This window comes from Grampus griseus, assembly GCF_964374135.1.
Source record: "Grampus griseus genome assembly, chromosome: 5".
Classification (NCBI taxonomy): domain Eukaryota; kingdom Metazoa; phylum Chordata; class Mammalia; order Artiodactyla; family Delphinidae; genus Grampus; species Grampus griseus.
Window position 1 is genome coordinate 28,355,823 of NC_138998.1, and position 20,978 is coordinate 28,376,800.

The 20,978-nt window shown below is 38.0% G+C and overlaps 1 protein-coding gene across 4 annotated transcripts in view; it reads left to right on the plus strand.

Moving 5' to 3' along the window:
• CEP70 (centrosomal protein 70) overlaps nucleotides 1-20,978 on the plus strand; it is an 80,392-nt gene that overhangs the window by 12,493 nt on the left and 46,921 nt on the right. For 2 of the 4 annotated variants that reach the window (XM_082654108.1, XM_082654109.1), the window contains exons 4-8: nucleotides 9,086-9,211; nucleotides 12,056-12,146; nucleotides 12,270-12,393; nucleotides 12,726-12,906; nucleotides 19,112-19,281. In XM_082654108.1, coding sequence (XP_082510234.1) covers nucleotides 9,086-9,211; nucleotides 12,056-12,146; nucleotides 12,270-12,393; nucleotides 12,726-12,906; nucleotides 19,112-19,281 — 692 coding nt within the window. Of the gene's footprint in view, nucleotides 1-7,486; nucleotides 7,598-9,085; nucleotides 9,212-12,055; nucleotides 12,147-12,269; nucleotides 12,394-12,725; nucleotides 12,907-19,111; nucleotides 19,282-20,978 lie in introns of those variants that run through there. The other 2 variants (XM_082654110.1, XM_082654111.1) reach the window with 2 other exon arrangements.

Here is a 20,978-nt window from a genome sequence, read left to right on the forward strand (position 1 = left end):
TGTGTATTAGAGTATAATGTATGAAAGGAGTTGATTGATCCAATCAATATCTGGCAAACTTCAATATCCTCTGGAAAACTTGAAAATGGTATGAGAAAGTGGGTTTCTATTTGAGTAATTTCAGTTTATTCAATGCATTTAAAATTTATTGTAGCCTTAAGGCACAGAATAAAATTACTTACAAGCAGTTTTTGTTAGCAGTAACTAGAGAATGGGTAACTGGTGAATGTAGTTCATTCATTCACCATTCTGGTGAAGGTAGTGGTAGTCCTGCACCTGGTCCTTTTTGTGGCATTTCTAAAAGAGCCCCCGCACAAAGATCCACCTTGTCAATTCTCAGGTAAAATAAGAGAACATATCCTAGAGGAAATAATCCCCACAGGACTAAAAAAAAAATGCTGCCAGATAGTGTAGAGTCTGCTCTTCCAGGGGAAAGTGCAGTGAAACATGGTGTATTTGTAATAGATGTTCTGTTACCCTGCACAGAGGTGCCTGCTATACTCCCTGTCACACTCTGTAACGAAATAATAGGATGCTTTAGTTTCAAATGAATACATTAAGTTAAAAAGTTGTTGATATTTACTCAAACACGGGTGTTTCAGTATTCACTTACATAACAAATTGATGGCCACAGACGTTAGTTTCTATAAAACTCCCCTGGTCAGTAATGTGTTAAATCATATAGAAAACAAAAAGTGGAGTTACACATCTTTGTCATAATAATAGTAGCTTTTATAATTGCCCATGTATTTACCATATTTACCATGCCATTTACTTTTACTGAGAGCTTTAGTTTTTCATATGGCTTCAATTTACTGTCTAGTGTCCTTTCATTTCAACCTGCAGGACTCCCTTTACCATTTCTTGTAGGGCAGGTCTAATGGTAACGAACTCCTTCAGCTTTTGTTTATCTGAGAATGTCTTAATTTTATTCTCTCTTTTGAAGGACAGTTTTGCCAGATATGGGATTTTTGATTGACAGTTTCTTTCTTTCAGCACTTTGAATGTATCATCTCACTACCTTCTGGACTCCAAAGTTTCTGTTGAGAAATATGCTGGTAATCTTATTGATGATTCCTTGTATGTGATATGTCACTTCTCCCTTGCTGCTTTCAAGATCCTCTCTTTGTGTCTTTCAAAAGGTTGATTATAGTACTTCCTGGTGTAGGTCTCTCTGAGTTTACATTTCTTGGAGTTTGTTGAGCTTCTTGAATATATATATTTGTATCTTTCAACAAATTTGGGAAGTTTTCAGCCATCATTTCTTTAAATATTCTCTCTGCCACTCTCTCTCCCTTTTCTCCTTCTAGGACTCCCACAGTTTGTATGTTGGCCTGCTTGATGGTGTCTCACAGTCCTTTAGGCACTGTTCACTTTTTAAAAGAAATATTTATTTATTTATTTATTTGGCTGTGTCGGGTCTTAGTTGCAGCATGTGGGATCTTTTTTTTTTTTAATTTTTATTTTATTTATTTATTTTATTATCATTATTTTTAATTTATTTTGGCTGTGCTGGGTCTTCGTTTCTGTGCGAGGGCTTTCTCTAGTTGTGGCAAGCAGGGGCCACTCTTCATCGTGGTGCGCAGACCTCTCACTATCGCGGCCTCTCTTGTTGCAGAGCACAGGCTCCAGACGCGCAGGCTCAGTAGTTGTGGCTCACGGGCTTAGTTGCTCCGCAGCATGTGGGATCCTCCCAGACCAGGGCTCTGAACCCGTGTCCCCCACATTAGCAGGCAGATTCTCTGCCACTGCGCCACCAGGGAAGCCCCGGCATGTGGGATCTTTTGTTGCAGTGTGCGGGCTCTTCTTTGCAGTATGCAGGCTTGCGACATTTGGGCTTCTCTCTAGTTGTGGTGCGTGGGCACCAAAGCCCGTGGGCTCTGTAGTTGCAGCACTTTGGCTCTCTAGTTGCGGCACGCAGGCTTAGTTGCCCTGCGGCATGTGGGATCTTAGTTCCCTGACCAGTGATAGAAACAGCATCCCTTGCATTGCAAGATGGGTTCTTTTTTTTTTTTTAATTAAAAAATTTATTTATATTTTGGCTGCATTGGGTCTTTGTTGCTGCACGCGGGCTTTCTCTAGTTCCGGCAAGTGCTGGCTACTCTTTGTTGTGGTGCACGGACTTCTCATTGTGGTGACTTCTCTTGTTGCAGAGCACAGGCTCTAGGCTTGCGGGCTGCAGTTGTTGCAGCACATGGGCTCAGTAGCTATGGTGTACAGGCTTAGTTGCTCCATAGTATATGGGATATTCCCAGACCAGGGATTGAACCTGTGTCCCCTGCATTAGAAGGTGGATTCTTAACCACTGTACCACCAGGGAAGTCCCTGAAAGATGGATTCTTAGCCACTGGACCATCAGGGAGGTCCCACACTGTTCACTTTTATTCAGTCTTTTTTTTCTGTTCCTTAGAGTCGATATTTTATATTGTCTTACTGTCACTTTTACTCATTCTTTCTTTTGCCTGTTCAAATTGCCTTTGAATGCCTCTAGTGAATTTTTCATTTCAGTTATTGTACTTTTCAACTCCAGAATTTTTTTGATTTCTTTTCAGGTTTCCCATCTCTTTATTGATATTTCCATTTTGTTCATATATTTTCTCTTAATTTTTCTCCACATCTTCCTTTAGTTCTTTGAATTTTTTTTTATTTTATTTTTGCAGTACGCGGGCCTCTCACTGTTGTGGCCTCTCCCATTGCGGAGCACAGGCTCCGGACACGCAGGCTCAGCAGCCATGGCTCACAGGCCTAGCTGCTCCGCGGCATGTGGGATCTTCCTGGACTGGGGCACGAACCCGTATCTCCTGAATCGGCAGGCGGACTCTCAACCACTGTGCCACCAGGGAAGCCCAGTTCTTTGAATATTTTTAAGATGGTTGTTTTAAAATCTTTGTCTAGTAGTTCTGCCATCAGGTCTTTTTTTTCAGGGACAGTTTTTGTAGATTTGTTATTTTTCCTTTGAATGGGCCATACTTTCCCGATTCTTTGTATCCCTTATTTTTTGTTGAAAACTGAACATTTCAATCTAATAATTGGGTATGTCTGGAAGTAAGATTCTCTTCCTTCACCAAGGTTTTCTGGGTTTTATTTTTGTTTGTTTTAAATTGTCATGGCTGTCTCTATGCTGAGGATCAGCCTGAGGTATAAACTTAAGGTCTTTTTTTAGCCTACACCTTTCTTGGTCATGTGCAGTGACTTTCTAATTTCCCATATGTGTATTTACTTTTATTTTTTTAATTATTATTTTTAAAATTTTGTCTGCATTGGGTCTTTGTTGCTGCACGTGTGGTTTCTCTAGTTGTGGCAGGTGGGGCCTACTCTTCGTTGTGGTGCGCGGGCTTCTCATTTGTGGTGGCTTCTGTTGTGGTGCATGGGCTCAGTAGTTGTGGCTCGTGGGCTCTAGAGTGCAGGCTCAGTAGTTGTGGTGCATGGGCTTAGTTGCTCCACGACATGTGGGATCTCCCCAGGCCAGGGATCAAACCCACGTCCCCTGCATTGGCAGGCGGATTCTTAACCACTGCGCCACCAGGGAAGTCCCTGCATTTGTTTTTAAATGTCCTAGTTTTTAAATGTACGGTTTCCAAAAGGGGAAAAGAGAAGAAAAGGACAATGGTCCTTTAAATCCCCTGTACGTCACTTTAACCAGCGTGAGAGGAGGAGCTTATAACAATGGGAGGGAGTACAATAAGACCCCTGCTTCTTTTTCTGCTCCTCTGAGATCAGAAGCAGCAATCAGTCAGATCACAGAACCCCAGAATTTGGAGGACAAGGTCCTTTTTGCCCACCTTGACTCACACAAACTGGTTATAACCTGCTCCTGGTACATGGTGCACAGCTGCCTGCCTTAAAGCTGAGGGTGGGGAATAGGTAACTTTTACCCTGCTGAGAGGTGAAATAGACTGAAATTAACCACAAATCATCATTTAATACTTCAGTGGAATTTGCAAGCCTCAATAGACTCAGAGTTCCAAAATAGTTAACATGAGACAGATTCTGCCAGTGAAGTTTTTTTCTAGTTAGAGAGACTCATTCCTTATGCTTCCTACGCTGCCATCTTCCCAGAATCATCTCTTCCTGATCTTGAAGAAATGGATGATTTCAGATTTGGAGCAGAACTGGTTCAAGATATCAGACAACAAGGAAGCTACTAGTGGAGTCATATCAAAAGGATAGGCTTGAATAGCCTTCCCCCAGCCAAAGATGAGACCACATAAGCTTCAATAATAATAATAATAATAATAATAGTGAACTGAAATCCATAAAATATGTTTAAATTAATGACCTCATACTGAGATTAAAAATTTTTTTTTACAGTAGGTCCTTGTTGGTTATCTATTTTAAATATAGCAGTGTGGGGCTTCCCTGGTGGCGCAGTGGTTGAGAGTCCGCCTGCCAATGCAGGGGACACGGGTTCGTGCCCCTGTCTGGGAAGATCCCACATGCCGCAGAGTGGCTAGGCCTGTGAGCCATGGCCGCTGAGACTGCGCGTCCGGAGCCTGTGCTCCGCAACGGGAGAGTCCACAACAGCGAGAGGCCCGCGTACCGCAAAAAAAAAAAAAAAAGAAATATATATATATATATATATATATATATATATATATATATATATAGCAGTGTGTTTATGTCAGTCCCAAACTCCCAATCTATCCCTGCTCCCCCAACCATAAGTTCATTCTCTAAGTCCGTGAGTCTCTTTCTGTTTTGCAAATAAGTTCATTTGTATCATTTTTTTTAGATTCTACATATAAGTGTTATCATATGATATTTGTCTTTCTCTGCTGGACTTAACTTCACTTAGTATGATAATTTCCAGGTCCATCCAGGTTGCTGCAAGTGGCATTATTTCATTCTTTTTAATGGCTGAGTAATATTCCATTTTATATATACCACATCTTCTTTATTGATGGACATTTAGATTTTCTTCTGTGTCTTGGCCATTGTAAACAGTGCTGCAATGAACACTGGGGTGTATGTATCTTTTCGAACTGTGTTTTTCTGCAGATATATGCCCAGGAGTGGAAATGCCGGATCATATGATAGCTTTATATTTTAGTTTTTTAAGGAACCTCCATACTGTTCTCCACAGTGGCTGTATCAATTTACATTCTCACCAACAGTGTAGGAGGGCTCCCTTTTCTCCACACCCTCTCCAGCATTTATTGTTTGTAGATTTTTTGATGATGGCCATTCTGACTGGTGTGAGGCGATATCTCGTAGTTTTGATTTGCATTTCTCTAATAGTTAGCAATGGTGGACATCTTTTCAGGTACCTCTTGCCCATCTGTATGTTTTCTTTTTGTAAAAAAAATTTATTTATCTATCTTTGGCTTCGTTGGGTCTTCGTTGCTGCGTGTGGGCTTGCTCTAGTTGCAGCAAGCTGGGGCTAGTCTTTGTTGCTGTGTGCGGACTTCTCATTGCAGTGGCCTCTCTTGTTGCAGAAGCACGGGCTTCAGGTATGCAGGCTTCAGTAGCTGTGACATGTTGGCTCAGCATTTGTGACGCGCAGGCTCAGTAGTGGTGGCACATGGGCTTAGTTGCTCCGTGGCATGTGGGATCTTCCCAGACCAGGCTTGAACCCGTGTCCCGTGCATTGGCAGGCGAGACTCTCAACCACTGCATCATCAGGGAAGTCCCTGTATGTCTTCTTTGGAGAAATGTCTGTTTAGGTCTTCTGCCTATTTTTTTACTGGGTTGTTTGTTTTTTGGATGTTGAGCCGCATGAGCTGTTTGTAAATTTTTGAGACTGATTCCTTGTCGGTCGCATTGTTTGTGAATATTTTCTCCCATTCTGTGGGTTGTCTTTTCATTTTGTGGCTTCCTTTGCTGTGCAAAAGGTTTTGAGTTTAATTAGGTCCCATTTGTTTATTTTTATTTCCATTACTCTAGGAGATGGATCGAAAAAGATATTGCTGTAATTTATGTCAGAGTGTTATGCCTATGTTTTCCTCTAAGAATTTTATGGTATCTGGTCTTACATTTAGGTCTATAATCCATTTTAATATTATTATTAATAATAATAATTGCAGTGAACTGAAATGTATAAAATATGTTTAAATTCACAACCTCATACTAATATTAGATTTTTAAAACAGGATTATCTTCAGAAGATAAGGAACCAATTCATTTTCTTGAAAATTGGTAAATCAATGGAAGCACTATTAATGTGGGACCTTCTTGACATATAAGAATGACCCAGAGGAGAGGAAGCTAGGTTTCAGAGGTGGTTTGCATCTGGTTCACCCTTATTCTGAGAGTTATAGCCCATCTAGGTAACAATTTTAAATGGGGGAGTGACTTTGATTTTAGCATTCATTTTCACAGATTTTTCTTTGGATTTGGCAAATGCCTTCAGGGAAAAAGTGAATTTTAATCTTCTTGATTTTTTTCCCTTGATAATTCGTCATTATCTTATTAGTTCTTTAATGCTTTTAAGAAGAAGACATTTCTTTAACATAGTTTATTCAGCTTTTTTCATTGTCTTTGGAGGCAGAGTTTTCTGCTGTACTATTACCAAAAAGTAGGCTACTCACCTCATGGAATTTAGTCTTATGTAGACGTGTTCATATAAAACAAATTACACAGGGCTTCCCTGGTGGCGCAGTTGTTGAGAGTCCGCCTGCCGATGCTGGGGACGCCGGTTCGTGCCCCGGTCCGGGAAGATCCCACGTGCTGCGGAGCGGCTGGGCCCGTGAGCCATGGCCGCTGGGCCTGCGCATCCGGAGCCTGTGCTCTGCGACGGGAGAGGCCACGTCAGTGAGGGGCCCGCGTACGGGAAAAAAAAAAAAAAGAAATTACACAGATAATTAAGCTGTGTAATTTGTAGAAAAAGTCTAAGATAATATACAGTGGTATGATTAGGTAAGATCTGTTTCATTCAGCATACTAATATATGGCAATGACACCAATTATCTATAAGTTTCTATGTTTCAGGTTCTACATACTTTCTATATGTTGTCTGACTTAATTCAACCTATGAGATATAGGTATTACTGTGTTTTCTCTTTTACAGATGAAGAAATCAATGCTCAAAGATGTTGAGTTTGTCCATGTTACACAGTTTAATAAATGGTTAAGCTGCTAGTCACTCAGGCCACCTGACTCTGAACCTCTAAACCTTTATACTTTACTCTTTGTAGTGCTAGAAGAGCATATAAAAAGAGGACCTGATCTAGTCATGGGATCAGGGGAGATTTCCCTGAAGAAGGAAATATGAGTCGAGAGCTGGAGGTCAAGTATGAGTTAACTAAGTGAAGAGGATAAGAGTGCCTAGGCCTCGAACCTGGAGGGAGATGACACTTTGAAGATCTGAAAGAAGTCTGTTGTGGCTGTTAGGGAGATTGTTAGACTGTGTGGCTCCACACTCTTGGGGGATTCTCTTACATTGATATTTACTCCCCTTATGTCTGCTACAGACATATTCTTCCCACTTTAAAACTGGCTGACTCCTGTTGGTGATGCAGTAGGAAGAACACAGCATCACCTCTGAAGTATTCTTGCCAAAAAATACTGAACCTGAATTTAGATGTAACTAGTTTACAAGAAATACAGGGGATGAAGAAATATGTTAAATGATAAGAATACAATAAGCCAAATCTGAAATGTGAGTAATTCTATAAGACAAATGGCCTGTTTCTTCAACAAATAAATGTCAGGTTAAAAAAAAAGAGGGTGGGGGAGATGAGTGAGATTGTTACAGATTAAAAGAAATTTAGGAATGCTATATGCATTCCTTGAATAAAAACCCCAAAAGACATTTTTAAGACATTTGGGGGAGAATTGAACATGGGCTAGATATTAAGTGATAGTAAGGAATTTTTACTATAATTGAGTGTGACAGTGGTATTGAAGTTATGTTTAAAAAGGGTCTGTATTTATTAGAGATGAATACTGAAATATAAGTGGGTAAGGAAGAAATGAAACAAGTATGGAAGAATGTTGGTTATCATTGAACCTGAATTAATGGATACTTGGGTTCATTGTACTCTTTCTCTACTTTTATGTATTTTTGAAAATTTCTCTAATGAAAAGTTTAAAAACTAGCTGAAAGGTGATAGCCGTTGAAGTTGGCTGATATTTTTGAGAAGTATCTTTATTTAAAATAAAGGTGGGAGGGGTAACATAGTGGGTGACTTAGTTGTTGGAGACCAGAATTTAAAGGGGAGAGAGTACTCTGTGATGTCAAGCAGCAAAAATGGCAGAATTTGAGAATTTGTAACATGTTACTAGGTTTAGCTGAAAATGAATTATTGGTGGCTAGTAAATTGTTTAGTTGGATTTCACTACCTGAAGCAGATATAAAAGGACAGAATGGTGCTTTGCAAGAAATACTGAACTAGCAGCGGGGAGACCTACTTCTAAGGAATATTGGGAAGATCATTTTACCTCTCTGGGCCTCAGATGGTTTTAGCATCTGATATACTGGTACAATTCTCCCAGCACTCTCTCTTGCCAGCTCTGGGCAGCTATAGATTTTGGATTAAACAACTTCTGAGGTTCTCTCAAGCTCTGAGATTGCATGATGCTAATGAATGTGTGTGTGTGATTGTGCCTCTGCAAAGGAGCAGTTAGATATCAAAAAATCCAAGGAAATATTTTCCTACAGAGTGGCAGTCTTAGACAACAAGAGCAAGTGATGGGAGGGTAAACTTAATATAAACCTTTGTGTGTGCCGTACAGAATCCTTTGTTGCTAGCTTCTTAGCTACTTAATAAATAAAGACCACCTAAGAATGGGGCACGTCATTTACCCTTCGAATTAGTCCAGTGAATTGTTAGACTGGCCTGTAACTTTGGGTCAGACACAGTTCTTTTAGTTTTTTGGGGAAGCAGCTTCCAAAAAACATCAATTTATTTATTAGCATCACTTGCTTTTCATATTATCTAGTTAAAACAAATAGTTTTCTTTGTGTGTATGTATGTAAAACCCCATAATGCTCTATTTCTGGAGGAGAACATTATAAAATTCTTGAAATCAGTTTTCTTAGAGGTCATAAAAGTTTTGACACAGGAATACTTAAATTGCCTAAGAGTAGTAGGTTCTTTTAGATGTAATTTCCTTTAACAACTGCTGCACTTTTTTCTTAATTTAGGCAACTCACAAATTTTTATTGCCAACCTCTACTTCCTTTGACTCTACAAAGAAAATTGTATCTACAGCAGCCCCTGAAGCCCAGGAGTCCAGCAAATCATCAGACGGACTCATGACTGAAAAACAGGTAAACCTAAAATATTTGAAGCCAGTGTTTGTCAAAATATATGTCAAAGAATACCACATCTACAAATGTGAAAAATCTTACTTTCAAAGGCTGCTTTAGTAAAAATCATTTTGGGAAATGATGAGTTAAAGACTACTAAGTGATACCATTATTCTAAGACTTCACAATACAGTAAGTCCCCTACATACGAACCTTCAAGTTGCGAACTTTCAAACATGCGAACGTGCATCTGGTGCCAGCAAGGAACCAGAACCTGTGCCATCAACGTCAGGCGTGAGTGAAATTGCAGCTTGCCCTCCGTCTCCTGTTGCTGATTGTTCAGCTCTACCATCTCCCACCTCCTCTCCCTCCTCCAGTCAGTAACTCTTCCTGCCTGTTCACTCGATGCCAGCCCCTGTATGCCAGCTGTTGTACTGTACTAGTGTACTTTTCAAGGTACTGTACTGTAAGATTAAAAATGTTTATTTTTTGTGTTTGTTTTTTATGTATTATTTGTGTGAAAAGTATTTGAAACTTATTACAGTACAGTGCTGTATAGCCGATTGTGTTAGTTGGGTACCTAGGCTAACTTTGTTGGACTTAAGAACAAATTGGACTTACGAACACGCTCTTGGAACAGAACTCGTTTGTATGTAGGGGACTTACTATACTATCCGTCTCCAAAAAGAGGCTTTAGTATACAGTATTTCCTACTTATTTAACACTAATCTGATGAATGTTTCATTAGACTGGTGTTCTGCAGCACATACTTTGGAAAATACCATTCTCACCTATTTTCAGAATTTGCAAACAGTTATGTTTTTCTTTCTCTTAAAAGAGCTATCAAAGAACGATATGTGTAATTGGGTCATTCAAAATGTGTGACGTTGTTATTTATAGAGCATTTTGTTTTCATGAGTCATAGTAGGCATCCACTTATATACCCACACAGAGCTTTTGGCTTATCAGCATAATTTTAGTTCTGTGTCATTAATCTTTGTGACCAGAAGACATAAATAAGGGAAAAGGTTGTGGGAGGGAGGAGGATTATAGAAAGGATAAAGAAAGGGAAGAAAGTCAGCAGTCAAAAGGAAAGATTTGTTTGGCACTGTGAGTCATAGTGCTATCAGAGAGTCATCATAATAATTTGTTTTTTGTCTTGATAGATTTTTTAAAAATTGAAGTATAGTTGAAGTATAGTTGATTTACAGTACTATATTAGCTTCAGGTGTACAACACAGTACAACACAGTGAATCAGTATTTTTACAAATTTTACTCCATTAAAAAATATTATAAGGGCTTCCCTGGTGGCACAGTGGTTGGGAGTCCGCCTGCTGATGCAGGGGACACGGGTTCGTGCCCCGGTCTGGGAAGATCCCACATGCCGCGGAGCGGCTGGGCCCGTGAGCCATGGCCGCTGAGCCTGCGTGTCCGGAGCCTGTGCTCTGCAACGGGAGAGGCCACAACAGTGAGAGGCCCGTGTACCGCAAAAAAAAAAAAATAAATATATATATATATATATATATATAAAATAAGATAATGGTTATAATTCTCTAGCTATATGGTGTATCCTTGTTGCTTATCTGTCTTGGTAGATATTTTAATGTCTGAGGGGCATTTGGATGTGAAGAATACTTTTAAAAATTGTCTAGGTGGGTGGGAGGGGAGAAGTTGTCTAAATTATTAATCTTGAAGTTATTATGATATTTACATACTCTACACTAATGAAAATGTATAAAATATATTCTTTCAAGCATTTAAATAGATTGAAAATTCACTCAAATTATGTTTTCACAAATAAATAAGATACTTAAGGTATTTTTAAAAAGAACACAAAGTACTCACACAGTGATTTCAAAATTGATCATTGTACTTAAATTAAGAGCCTGTTATAAAACTGTTAAGATCATGGATTTAAATGTGTCATTTAAAAAAATCTCCATTTCTGTTCTTATCTATATTTTATGTTCTTATTTTTCTTCCCATTGTTAGGTTTTTATTTATTTTAGTTTTTATCCTTTTTTAATCTAGAGAGTGAGAGTTACTTACCCTCTCAGGTTTATGGTGTAAATACATATTTAGAATCAGCAATACAAAACTTGAGTGTCTTTCAGAATGATTCTACTAGAATCAGTTACCTGGATGGGCAGACTCCTTTTCATAGTTAGTTCCTTGTATGATGGACAAGTTCTATCTAAATTACTGGCTCTGTCAAGTCAGATATGTTTTGATTTTGTTGTGACCCTAGTCAGGATTAAAGTGACACTTGTTTCTTAGTGACTCAACCTTCCTTTACTCTTCAATTAATATAACCTAATTTGCAGCTTTTTATTTTGATTGGGGCCTGGTCTGGTCCAGTTAAATAAAAAACCTAAGGGTGGGACTTCCCTTGTGGTCCAGTGGTTAAGACTTGGCCTTCCAATGCAGGGGGTGTGGGTTCGATCCCTGGTTGGGGAGCTAAGAACCCACGTGCCTCGCGGCCAAAAAACCAAAACATAAAACAGAAACAATATTGTAACAAATTCAATAAAGACTTAAAAAAAACAAAAAACAAAAAACCTAAATTCTGCTTGTTTCACTGAAATTACAAGGTTTTTAATTTTTATTTAATTTATCCATGAAGGCCTATATATGAGTATTCTGGAATTATATAATGTAATTATCTGTGCTTCTTTGCATCCTTTTTAGTCTCTTAATTTTGTTAGAAACAAATTTGTTTTAATTTTAATCATTATATGTGTATAAAAATTCCTATTAAAGCTTTTGGAGAAAGTCTGTTATTTTGGAAACAAAGGAAATTATATACAAGGGTATTTCTTCACCTTATATCTTAAAGTTGATCCTTTTCTCCCTCGTAATTGTAGCGGGAAGAAGCAGAATGGGAAAGCATAAACGTGCTGTTGCTGATGCATGGCTTAAAACCTTTATCTCTAGACAAAAGAACAGATACGAAAGGTAATCAGGTCCTATTCTTGCTTCTTAAGATAAAAATGTTCTTTTTCTGTTAAAAAATTTTTGATGTTAAATTTTTTCCTTATCTTTATTTTTACTATGTGTATTACATTTCAAAAAATGTAGATCTCATCATTTTTGACAAACAATCATCACAAAGGATGAGGGAGAATTTAAAAACTTTGATGGAAGAAACATCACGTCAACAGAACATGATCCGGGAGCTCATAGAAACTAATAAGCAGCTTAAGTAAGAAAATGGAAAAAAAGGATCTCTTTTCAATTGTTTGTGTACAAGTGGTATGCATTCTAAAAATAACTCCCTTGAAAAAAATCTTAAAATTTAATTTTCCATTGTGATTAAATATTAAATTAAAAATGTTTTTAGTAGGTAAATCTTTTGGTAATAGCTTAGCTTAGATATGTAATGGTATCCTATATTTCTTCAGTTGGTTTGTGTTATAGGATAGAAATTTTAAGAATGCAAAGAAATTTTAGAAACTCATTGTGTTGTTAGATGGATATGTTTGTTGATATGTTTTATTTTTATTACTAAGGGAGGAATTGTGTATGTGTTATTAGAAATGAACTTCAGCTACAACACAGCCGAGCAGCAGATCAGGAACAACGAGCTAATGACTTGGAACAAATTATGGAGAGTGTGAAATCCAAAATTGGTGAAATGGAGGATGAATCCCTAAATAGGGTTTGCCAGCAACAGAATAAAATAAAAGAACTTCAAAAGGAGCATAAAGCTTTACAGGTACTGAGCTAAACATTTTCTTACACGATGGTATTAAGACAGCTTGTCAGGGTTACAGGTGACTTCATGTTGCTTAATTCAGTGGTCCTTATCTTACTTGACCTATCGTTGTTGCCTTGAAATACTTTGTTTCGTTTCCAGAACATCCTCTCTTCTGGTTTTCCTCAACCCCACTGGTTATTTTTCAGCTCCTTTGCTGATTCTTCTCATCTTCCTAACCTCTTAGTGTTGGATTCCCCAGACCTTTCTCTTTCCTATAAATTCTAACTCCCTTGGTGATGCTCAGTCCAATTCACAGCACTTTTAAATCCATAGCGCACACCTCTTCCCTTAATTTCAGACTCACATCCTGCACCCTACTTGATATCTCTACTGGATGTCTAATAGACATCTAGAACTTTTTTACATGTCTAAAACTGAGTTCCTGAATTTCCTTCCCAAACTTTCTTCTTTTAGTCTCCATTCTGGTCCAAGTCACCTTCATTTCTTTCCTGCTTCTCTCTTGGTTTCCCTACTCCCACCCTTGCCTTTTTCAATGTGCTCTCAACATAGTAGCTCAAAACACTCCAATGACTTTCCTTTTTGTTTTTTAAGAGGAAAATCCAAAACTCTTACCATGGCCTTACATGATCTGGCCCCGTGTTACCTTCTGACTTCATCTACTATACCTCTTGCATATTCTCCTCCAGCCACGATGACATTCTTGCTTTTCTTTGAAATTTTCCTTGACTATTCTCACCTCAGGGATTTTGTACATTTTGTTCTTCTTTTTCCCTCTGCCATGCATGCTTTTTTAGGGATAGCTGCATGGTTTGTTTTCTGTCTCCTTACTCAAGTGTCACATCACAATCTCTCAGGGATTCCTTTTTTGACTACTTTGCTTACAGTTGGCAGTCCTATCCCCCACATATCATATTGCCTTCTGTGCTTTGTTTTATCCATAGTTCTTAGCACCATCTAACATGCTAATATACTATATACACTTTGTTTTGTTTATATATCTCTGTGTTAGAATGTAAGCTCCATGAGGGCAAATATTTTTGTCTATTTTGGTTAGGGCTAAGAAAGTGTCTGCTTTATTATTAGTTGTAGATGCTCAATAAATACTTGAATTATTGAGTTAAATTTACATAATATTTATATGGAATATACTTTGTGATTTTAAGTTGTTTTATTACTTTTTATTGAAATAACAATGTTATAACATTGAATACTTAATTTCCTAATGTAAAAAACCTCTTATTTCAAACCTCTGGTGTTTATTATGATTAAACGAAATAAATTTTTGTAGTGATAACCAGTATTTAGTTTTATGAGACATTACAGATACTTAGAAACATTATATCATTATAAATGCTTTTTGTCGGCACAACACTATTGCACACAGAGAGTTCAGGCTGCCTAAAAGGGACCACTACTCCTCAAGGCAGCGTCTGGATGTCCCCTCAGTTTATACTGGCAGCATCGAAAGGATCTGATGAGTTAATATAAATTTCAGGAGCCAGAGAGAATCAGCCAGAGATACTAAGAAGTTCTGGTATGAGGCCTCAGACAGTTGGTGTTCTGCCCTCATTTAGGCTGCCAGCTTGGGGTGGACAGTACTCTACCTGCTGGTATTGATCATCGTTCTGGAGAAGACACTGTCATTCTTTGATGGCCAAGTCTGTTTCTGTTATTCATCAGTCAACAAAATCTTTTACTGTTAGAACTTTACTTTTTTTTTTTTCATAAATTTATTTATTTTATTTATTTATTTTTGGCTGTGTTGGGTCTTTGTTGCTGGGTGCGGGCTTTCTCTAGTTGCGGCGAACGGGGGCTACTCTCCATTGCGGTGCACGGGCTTCTCATTGCGGTGGCTTCTGTTGTGGAGCACGGGCTCTAGGCACGCGGGCTTCAGTAGTTGTGGCACGTGGGCTCAGTAGTTGTGGCTCACGGGCTCTAGAGTGCAGGCTCAGTAGTTGTGGCGCACGGGCTTAGTTGCTCCGCGGCATGTGGGATCTTCCTGGACCAGGGCTCGAACCCGTGTCCCCTGCATTGGCAGGTGGATTCTTAACCGCTGCTCCACCAAGGAAGCCCAGAACTTTACATTTTTAGGTTTGCTTTGTTAGGTTGCTTTCCTCATCAACGGTACATTCAAACTCTCTCTACAGGGAGGGGGATTTTGGAAATATTTCTGTATGCATTTGATTTTGACCTTGCTCTCAGATATAGGACCATGCGGAAACCTGAAGCTCTTTAACTCATCAACTTACTGATGTGAAAGCAGCCATCAGGTGGTACTGAGAGAGGGAGATGAGGGCAGGGGAGAGCAGTGTTGTTTTTTTTTTAAGGACAATGCCTATTTTTTTTTTCAGAGAGGTTGATCTATAAAAAATCACAAAGTCAAATTATTAAAATATAAGACTTATGAATGTACCAGGGTTTTAGGCAGTTGAAAGAATAGATGCTTGAGGATTCATTGGTAAGAAGTGACTTGGAGTGGCATGTATTTTCTGTCAAGTAGTTCATCTGTTTTAGATGAATTATGGGCCATTAACTTTTTGTTTCAGGTCCCAGAGATTTGTTATGTAGCTTATAAATTGGTACAGAGGAGGTCTCATGTTCCAGTCTGCCGTGGGGGACAGACAGAATTAGGATTGGGGTGTGAAAACCTGGTGTTGGGGTAGGGTGTCTATGCTATTTTGCTCAACTGAAATTAGTTGCTTGTTTGTTTGTTTTTTAAGTACCTAAAGGGTACTTTTTTTTTTTTTTTTTTTGCGGTACGCGGGCCCCTCTCTGTTGTGGCCTCTCACAGGCTCCGGACGCGCAGGCTCAGCGGCCATGGCTCACGGGCCCAGCCGCTCCGCGGCATGTGGGATCTTCCCAGACCAGGGCACGAACCCGTGTCCCCTGCATCGGCAGGCGGACTCTCAACCACTGAGCCATCAGGGAAGCCTCTAAAGGGTACTTTTTATAGAATGTAACAGAAATTGGCAAACCCAAGGAACTGCTGCCCCTCAATGTTGCCTGATTGTCCAGTTCTATTACAGACTAGTCATGTATTCTGTACTGTACTAGTTAATCTGTGCTTTCTTGGGGAAGATGGAAGTGCTCCTGGAGAACAATTATTTCACAGTTTGAGGCACATTTTTCTTTTTTTGGCATATGCTTGTTTACAATTTTAGAATGGTTTAGTGCTGCATATTTTGCAGTTGAGAGAAAGGAAACATTGATTTTGTGTGTATGTGGCAAAGACATCTAGGAAATTAACAGATGTTTGACAATAATATTTTGAAAGATTGCTCTTGAGAGATTGCTGTTGAGAGATTTCTCGGGAAACGCAGAAACTAAAAGACAACATTGTATTTGCAGTTTCTATGTTCTTCAGTACAGTTTCCCTTTTTCTGTACTTAGCTTCTGTGTATAAAGTTTGATAAACGTTTGGGTTCTCTAAAGATCTAAGCAGATAATTTCAGTTTTAAGTCAACGTGAACAGTATCAGGTAGTTCTCCCTCTTCTTTCTTCATAGAGAGTATATGGATCAGGAAACTGATTTTTACTATTCTTTTAGTGGTTACGTCAAAGATTAAAATATGCACTCTTGACTTCTCAAAATGTAATTTTACTTTGTATTTTTTACCTTATTCCATGACATTGTAACAATCATAAAACAATTTTTGACATTCTCCAACTTATATTATTGTTGTATATTTCAATTCCATATTTATTTTTATTTTCTCTCCATACATGTATTTACTGCTGACAGTCGAAATAGCACAAAATACTTCCTTCCTGTTATTATTTAAACTTTTAAAAAGCAGGAAAAAAATTTAGCTCTATATTCTGTGCCCTAATTATTATGTATTATCCAAACTATCTGGTGTAAAGCCACCAAGCTCTTTTTTACACTTCTCCACAAGTTCTTTAGCTTCAATTTTTTTTTATTACTTTGTGTTGGATTCCTCTATTGACTTTAGCTTTCTAAAGTACACAGGGAGCCATGAAATTGAGTGTTTTTTAGGGCCAAATGAAAAAATAGATCTAATGTATATTAAAGTCAGCAAGATATTCCTAATACATGATTGCCTTATAAGTAACTGATATCTAGGTAGGGAGGAAAGAGATATAGGAAGGATGGCATGGGCTGTTAAAATTGTTACTGCGCCCTCTCCAGATTCTTGGACAGTAATACCATAGAAATGAATATTGCTCCCTCAAGATTCTTAGGCAAGCAAAGCTTTTTATTGAAAGGATAGCTTGAGTACAAGGGAGAAGGTGGAAAAGAGTGCCAACTCCTTGAGGACTTTCAGGGAAAGGGTTTTAAAGGCTGGGTGAGGGAGGGGGCCGCACAGTGCCTGATCAGCTTGTGCTCAATTCTTGCACTGGTTGGCATCAAGGTGAAGTTTCAAGTATCATCAACCTTCTAGTTTCAACCAGTCTGGTGTCTACATGCTTGCAGTCAGCAGTTTTCCTCTGGTGGGGGTCTGCTTCCTGCAAAAATAACTTAGGAATGTATGTCAGGCCTTTATCTGTATCTGTCAGGGAACTGGGAGTTCAGTGACTCTGCTGTGTGGCAGATTTATAGTCCCACTTTTGTCTTTTGGAAACTATGTACATAACATCAGTGGAACAGAGAGAATCTTTTATTCCTGTGGGTCTTTGGGTATTATCTCAGAGGCCCAAGCCTTTAGGCAATTTGGTTTTTTTTGTTTTTTTGTCGTTTTGTTATTTATTTATTTATTAGCTGCGTTGGGTCTTTGTGGCTGTGCCTGGGCTTTCTCTAGTTGTGACGAGCAGGGGCTACTCTTCGTTGTGGTGCATGGCTTCTCATTGCAGTGGCTTCTCTTGTTGTGGAGCACGGGCTCTAGGCACATGGGCTTCAGTTGTTGCAGCACACAGGCTCAGTAGTTGCAGCACACAGACACCATCAATTGAGATGATCATGTTTTTTTTCCTTTTATTCTGTTAATGTAGTCTATTACATTGGTTCAACGTATGAAAAACCCTTTCTTGCATTCCAGGAATAAATCCCATTTGGTCATGGTGTATCATCCTTTTAATATGCTGCTGAGTTTGGTTTGCTAGTATTTTGTTGAGTTTTTGCATCATTGTTTAAGGGATATTGGTTTGTGGTTCTCTTTTTTGTGTGTTGTCTGGTTTTGGTATTAGGGTAACACTGACCTCATAGAATGTCTTAGGAGAGATACAGTTGATTCTTGTATCTTGCTTTTACACCCTGCAACCTTGAAAAATTCAGTCATTCTAGTTTCATGGCTAACTTATAGAGATGGAATTGGGACCCAAGTCACTTGGCTGTAGAGCTCCTGCCTGGCTTCCAAGGTGGGGCTGAGGCAGAGGATAAGTTCTGGGTATAGCTGGTGGTTACTGACAGATGGTATGGTACCAGGAGCTGAGTCTCCTTTTTCCCCTGAGGGTCTCTTAAGTCTGTGCAAACTTGACCCTATCGGCAGGTGAACATGTGCTTAGATATGGCATTGTCTTCTGAAAGTGGTGTGTCTTAGTATTGTGCAGGCCAGATGGGGATAGGGTTTCTCACTGAGCTTTATAAAAAGTGTATTAATAATAACAATGATGGTACTGTTGATTATGAGCTTTCTAAGGACACTGAGGGATGGAAACTATCGAATAAAGGAAAACCAGGCTGGTGATATTTCACTGAAGGCAAGAGAGTATTCAGGATTTACATTCCCTTGTATAAATCTTGGGGTACATATTATTTCTGAACAAATTCCTGGTTTCTCTGAGTTTGCAGTCTACCACATTACATGAATGCCTAAGGTGATTAAACCATCTGAAATCCTGAATTATCGTTGATCACTTAAGAATATTAATTTTAATTCTTGGTTCTTTTTGACATCCCTAATATTGGTCTCTTTCTGATTATTATTTTCATCTAAACATATATATAAAATTATATCAGTTTTATGGAGATTGAGTTCTTTTACTTATTATGAAACCTTGAATGCATGCAATTATAAGCTACATTTTCCCCATTTTACACTGATTTTACTTGTTATAGTTTTTGCATTTCTGACATATCAGTGTTCCTGGAGCTTGCACCCATTTAAAGACAGGCTCAGTACTGAAGTTCTTGAATGAAGCAGCCTGATAGAAATTGTGAGGATAGCTTTGTGTACAATATTGTTAGGACAGCATGTCCTTGATGTATATATCATAATTATATTTTTTGAAAAATTTCTTACAGGCAAAATGTGAGCATTATAAGAAAAAACGAATGGAGCAACAAGAGACTATTGCTTCTTTGCAGAAGGATATCTGTAGATTAACAAAGGAGGACGAAGAGCGCATCATCACTCAAAACAGAGTGTTCTCCTATCTCTGCAAGAGAGTTCCTCATACCATCTTGGATAGACAGTAATATTTGCTACGAAAATTGATATGTAGCTAGAGTCATCACTTTTTTAAAAACAGATTTCATCTTGGGTGTGGTTATATCTCTTTTAAACTGGTGAAGTATTCCTCTCCCTCTTCTCTGCTGTTTGTTTATTTTAAATGTCATTAACTTTTTGAAGAAAATGGTCAGTTGTCCTGGAGAAGTACATGCTAGATTTGTCTGTTTGCTTCCTTACTATGTCATTTAATTTATTCTTCTATCTCCTATGTTCCCTCTAAACTGGAAGTTAGAGCTAAATTCAGATGCAAGTATTTTTGGCAAAATACTTCATAGGTGGTAATTTATGCTTCTAATTATAACATATCAGGAGGCACATAATGTCTAGTTGACCTACTCTCAGGGATGATGAGATTGTTCAGGGGTTTAAATAATAACAATCTGATCCTTCCACTATAAAATTTCTCATCACCCTTTCATCTAATGGTTTCCCCCATTGATGATCTTATTTTCAATTCTGCTACCCCTTTTTTTTCTTTTTCTTTTTTTCCCAGAAGTCTTCCATTAAAAAAAAGAACCTTTCCTTTTGAATAGGGACTATTTGGTTGCCCTATATGGTTTGTTACAGGGAAGTGCAATGCTCAGTTCTTTCATTTTAATTCTAATTTTTTAGAGTAAGCAGTGGTTGCCCTAATGATCTCCAATGATAAGCAGTAAGATTTTTTGTTTGTGCCTATCTCTCTTTTTTCAAAGGTTATTATTAACTCGTGGGCTTTTAATGATCAAATTATCTTGTCTTTGGCCGGTGGGATCTTTATCATGTTGGTATTATATCCCTTAGACCCAACTCCATTAATCTTTGTTAGATTTCTTACTTTTAGGCAGAAGATATATCCTGTACATTGTTTTGCCCTAGGAGCTCTTTTGAGGAATGGAGTTAGGTATTTGTTAAAACTAACACTGAACATTTAAAATTAACTCATTTAAAATGAATTGATTAGACATTTCTCAAAAGAGCTCTGGTTCCTTTTAGTCAGGAATGGATTTTAGAGACCACAGTTTGAGTGTTTAGGTTGCTTATCTTACGTTGTCATTGATTTTAGGGCTTTTTAGTGGCAAGTACCAGGAACTATGTATATTTCTGAGAAAAATTTCTAACTGAAGTTAACACTACTGGGTTTTTATTTAAACTCTGATTTTACATTTTTAACGGTTTTCTTTTACACTGAAAATCCTTATTCCTAAGAATAATATCATAATTATTTATTTGCTTTATCCTATAATATAGAAAAAGTTTCAAAATAATAATACCAGTATTGCTACTAACAATAAGCCAACTGAATGAAATTTAAATTTCTTTGCAATTATCTTCGACATTAATAATATATTCCACTATGGGTACAGTCAAAATATAATGTTCTAAAATATCTTGAAATATTTCTTTTCTGTGTGTTTGTGGCACCAAATTAATATACAGTTAGGTTTACTTGTTTCAGTTTGTTTTCAGTTTTTAGGGCTGGCTTTTAAAATTTATTTACTTTTGAATATGTAAGACGTTTATACAATTATAAAGTCAAAACTGTAATTATTTATATTTGGAGAGGTTTTGTTTTCATTCCCGTCCCCTTAACCTATTCCTTACTTCTCCCTATAGATAATTTTTTTAGTGTTATTTTTAGCAAATACAAACAGTATGAATATTATATTTCTTTGTATAAAA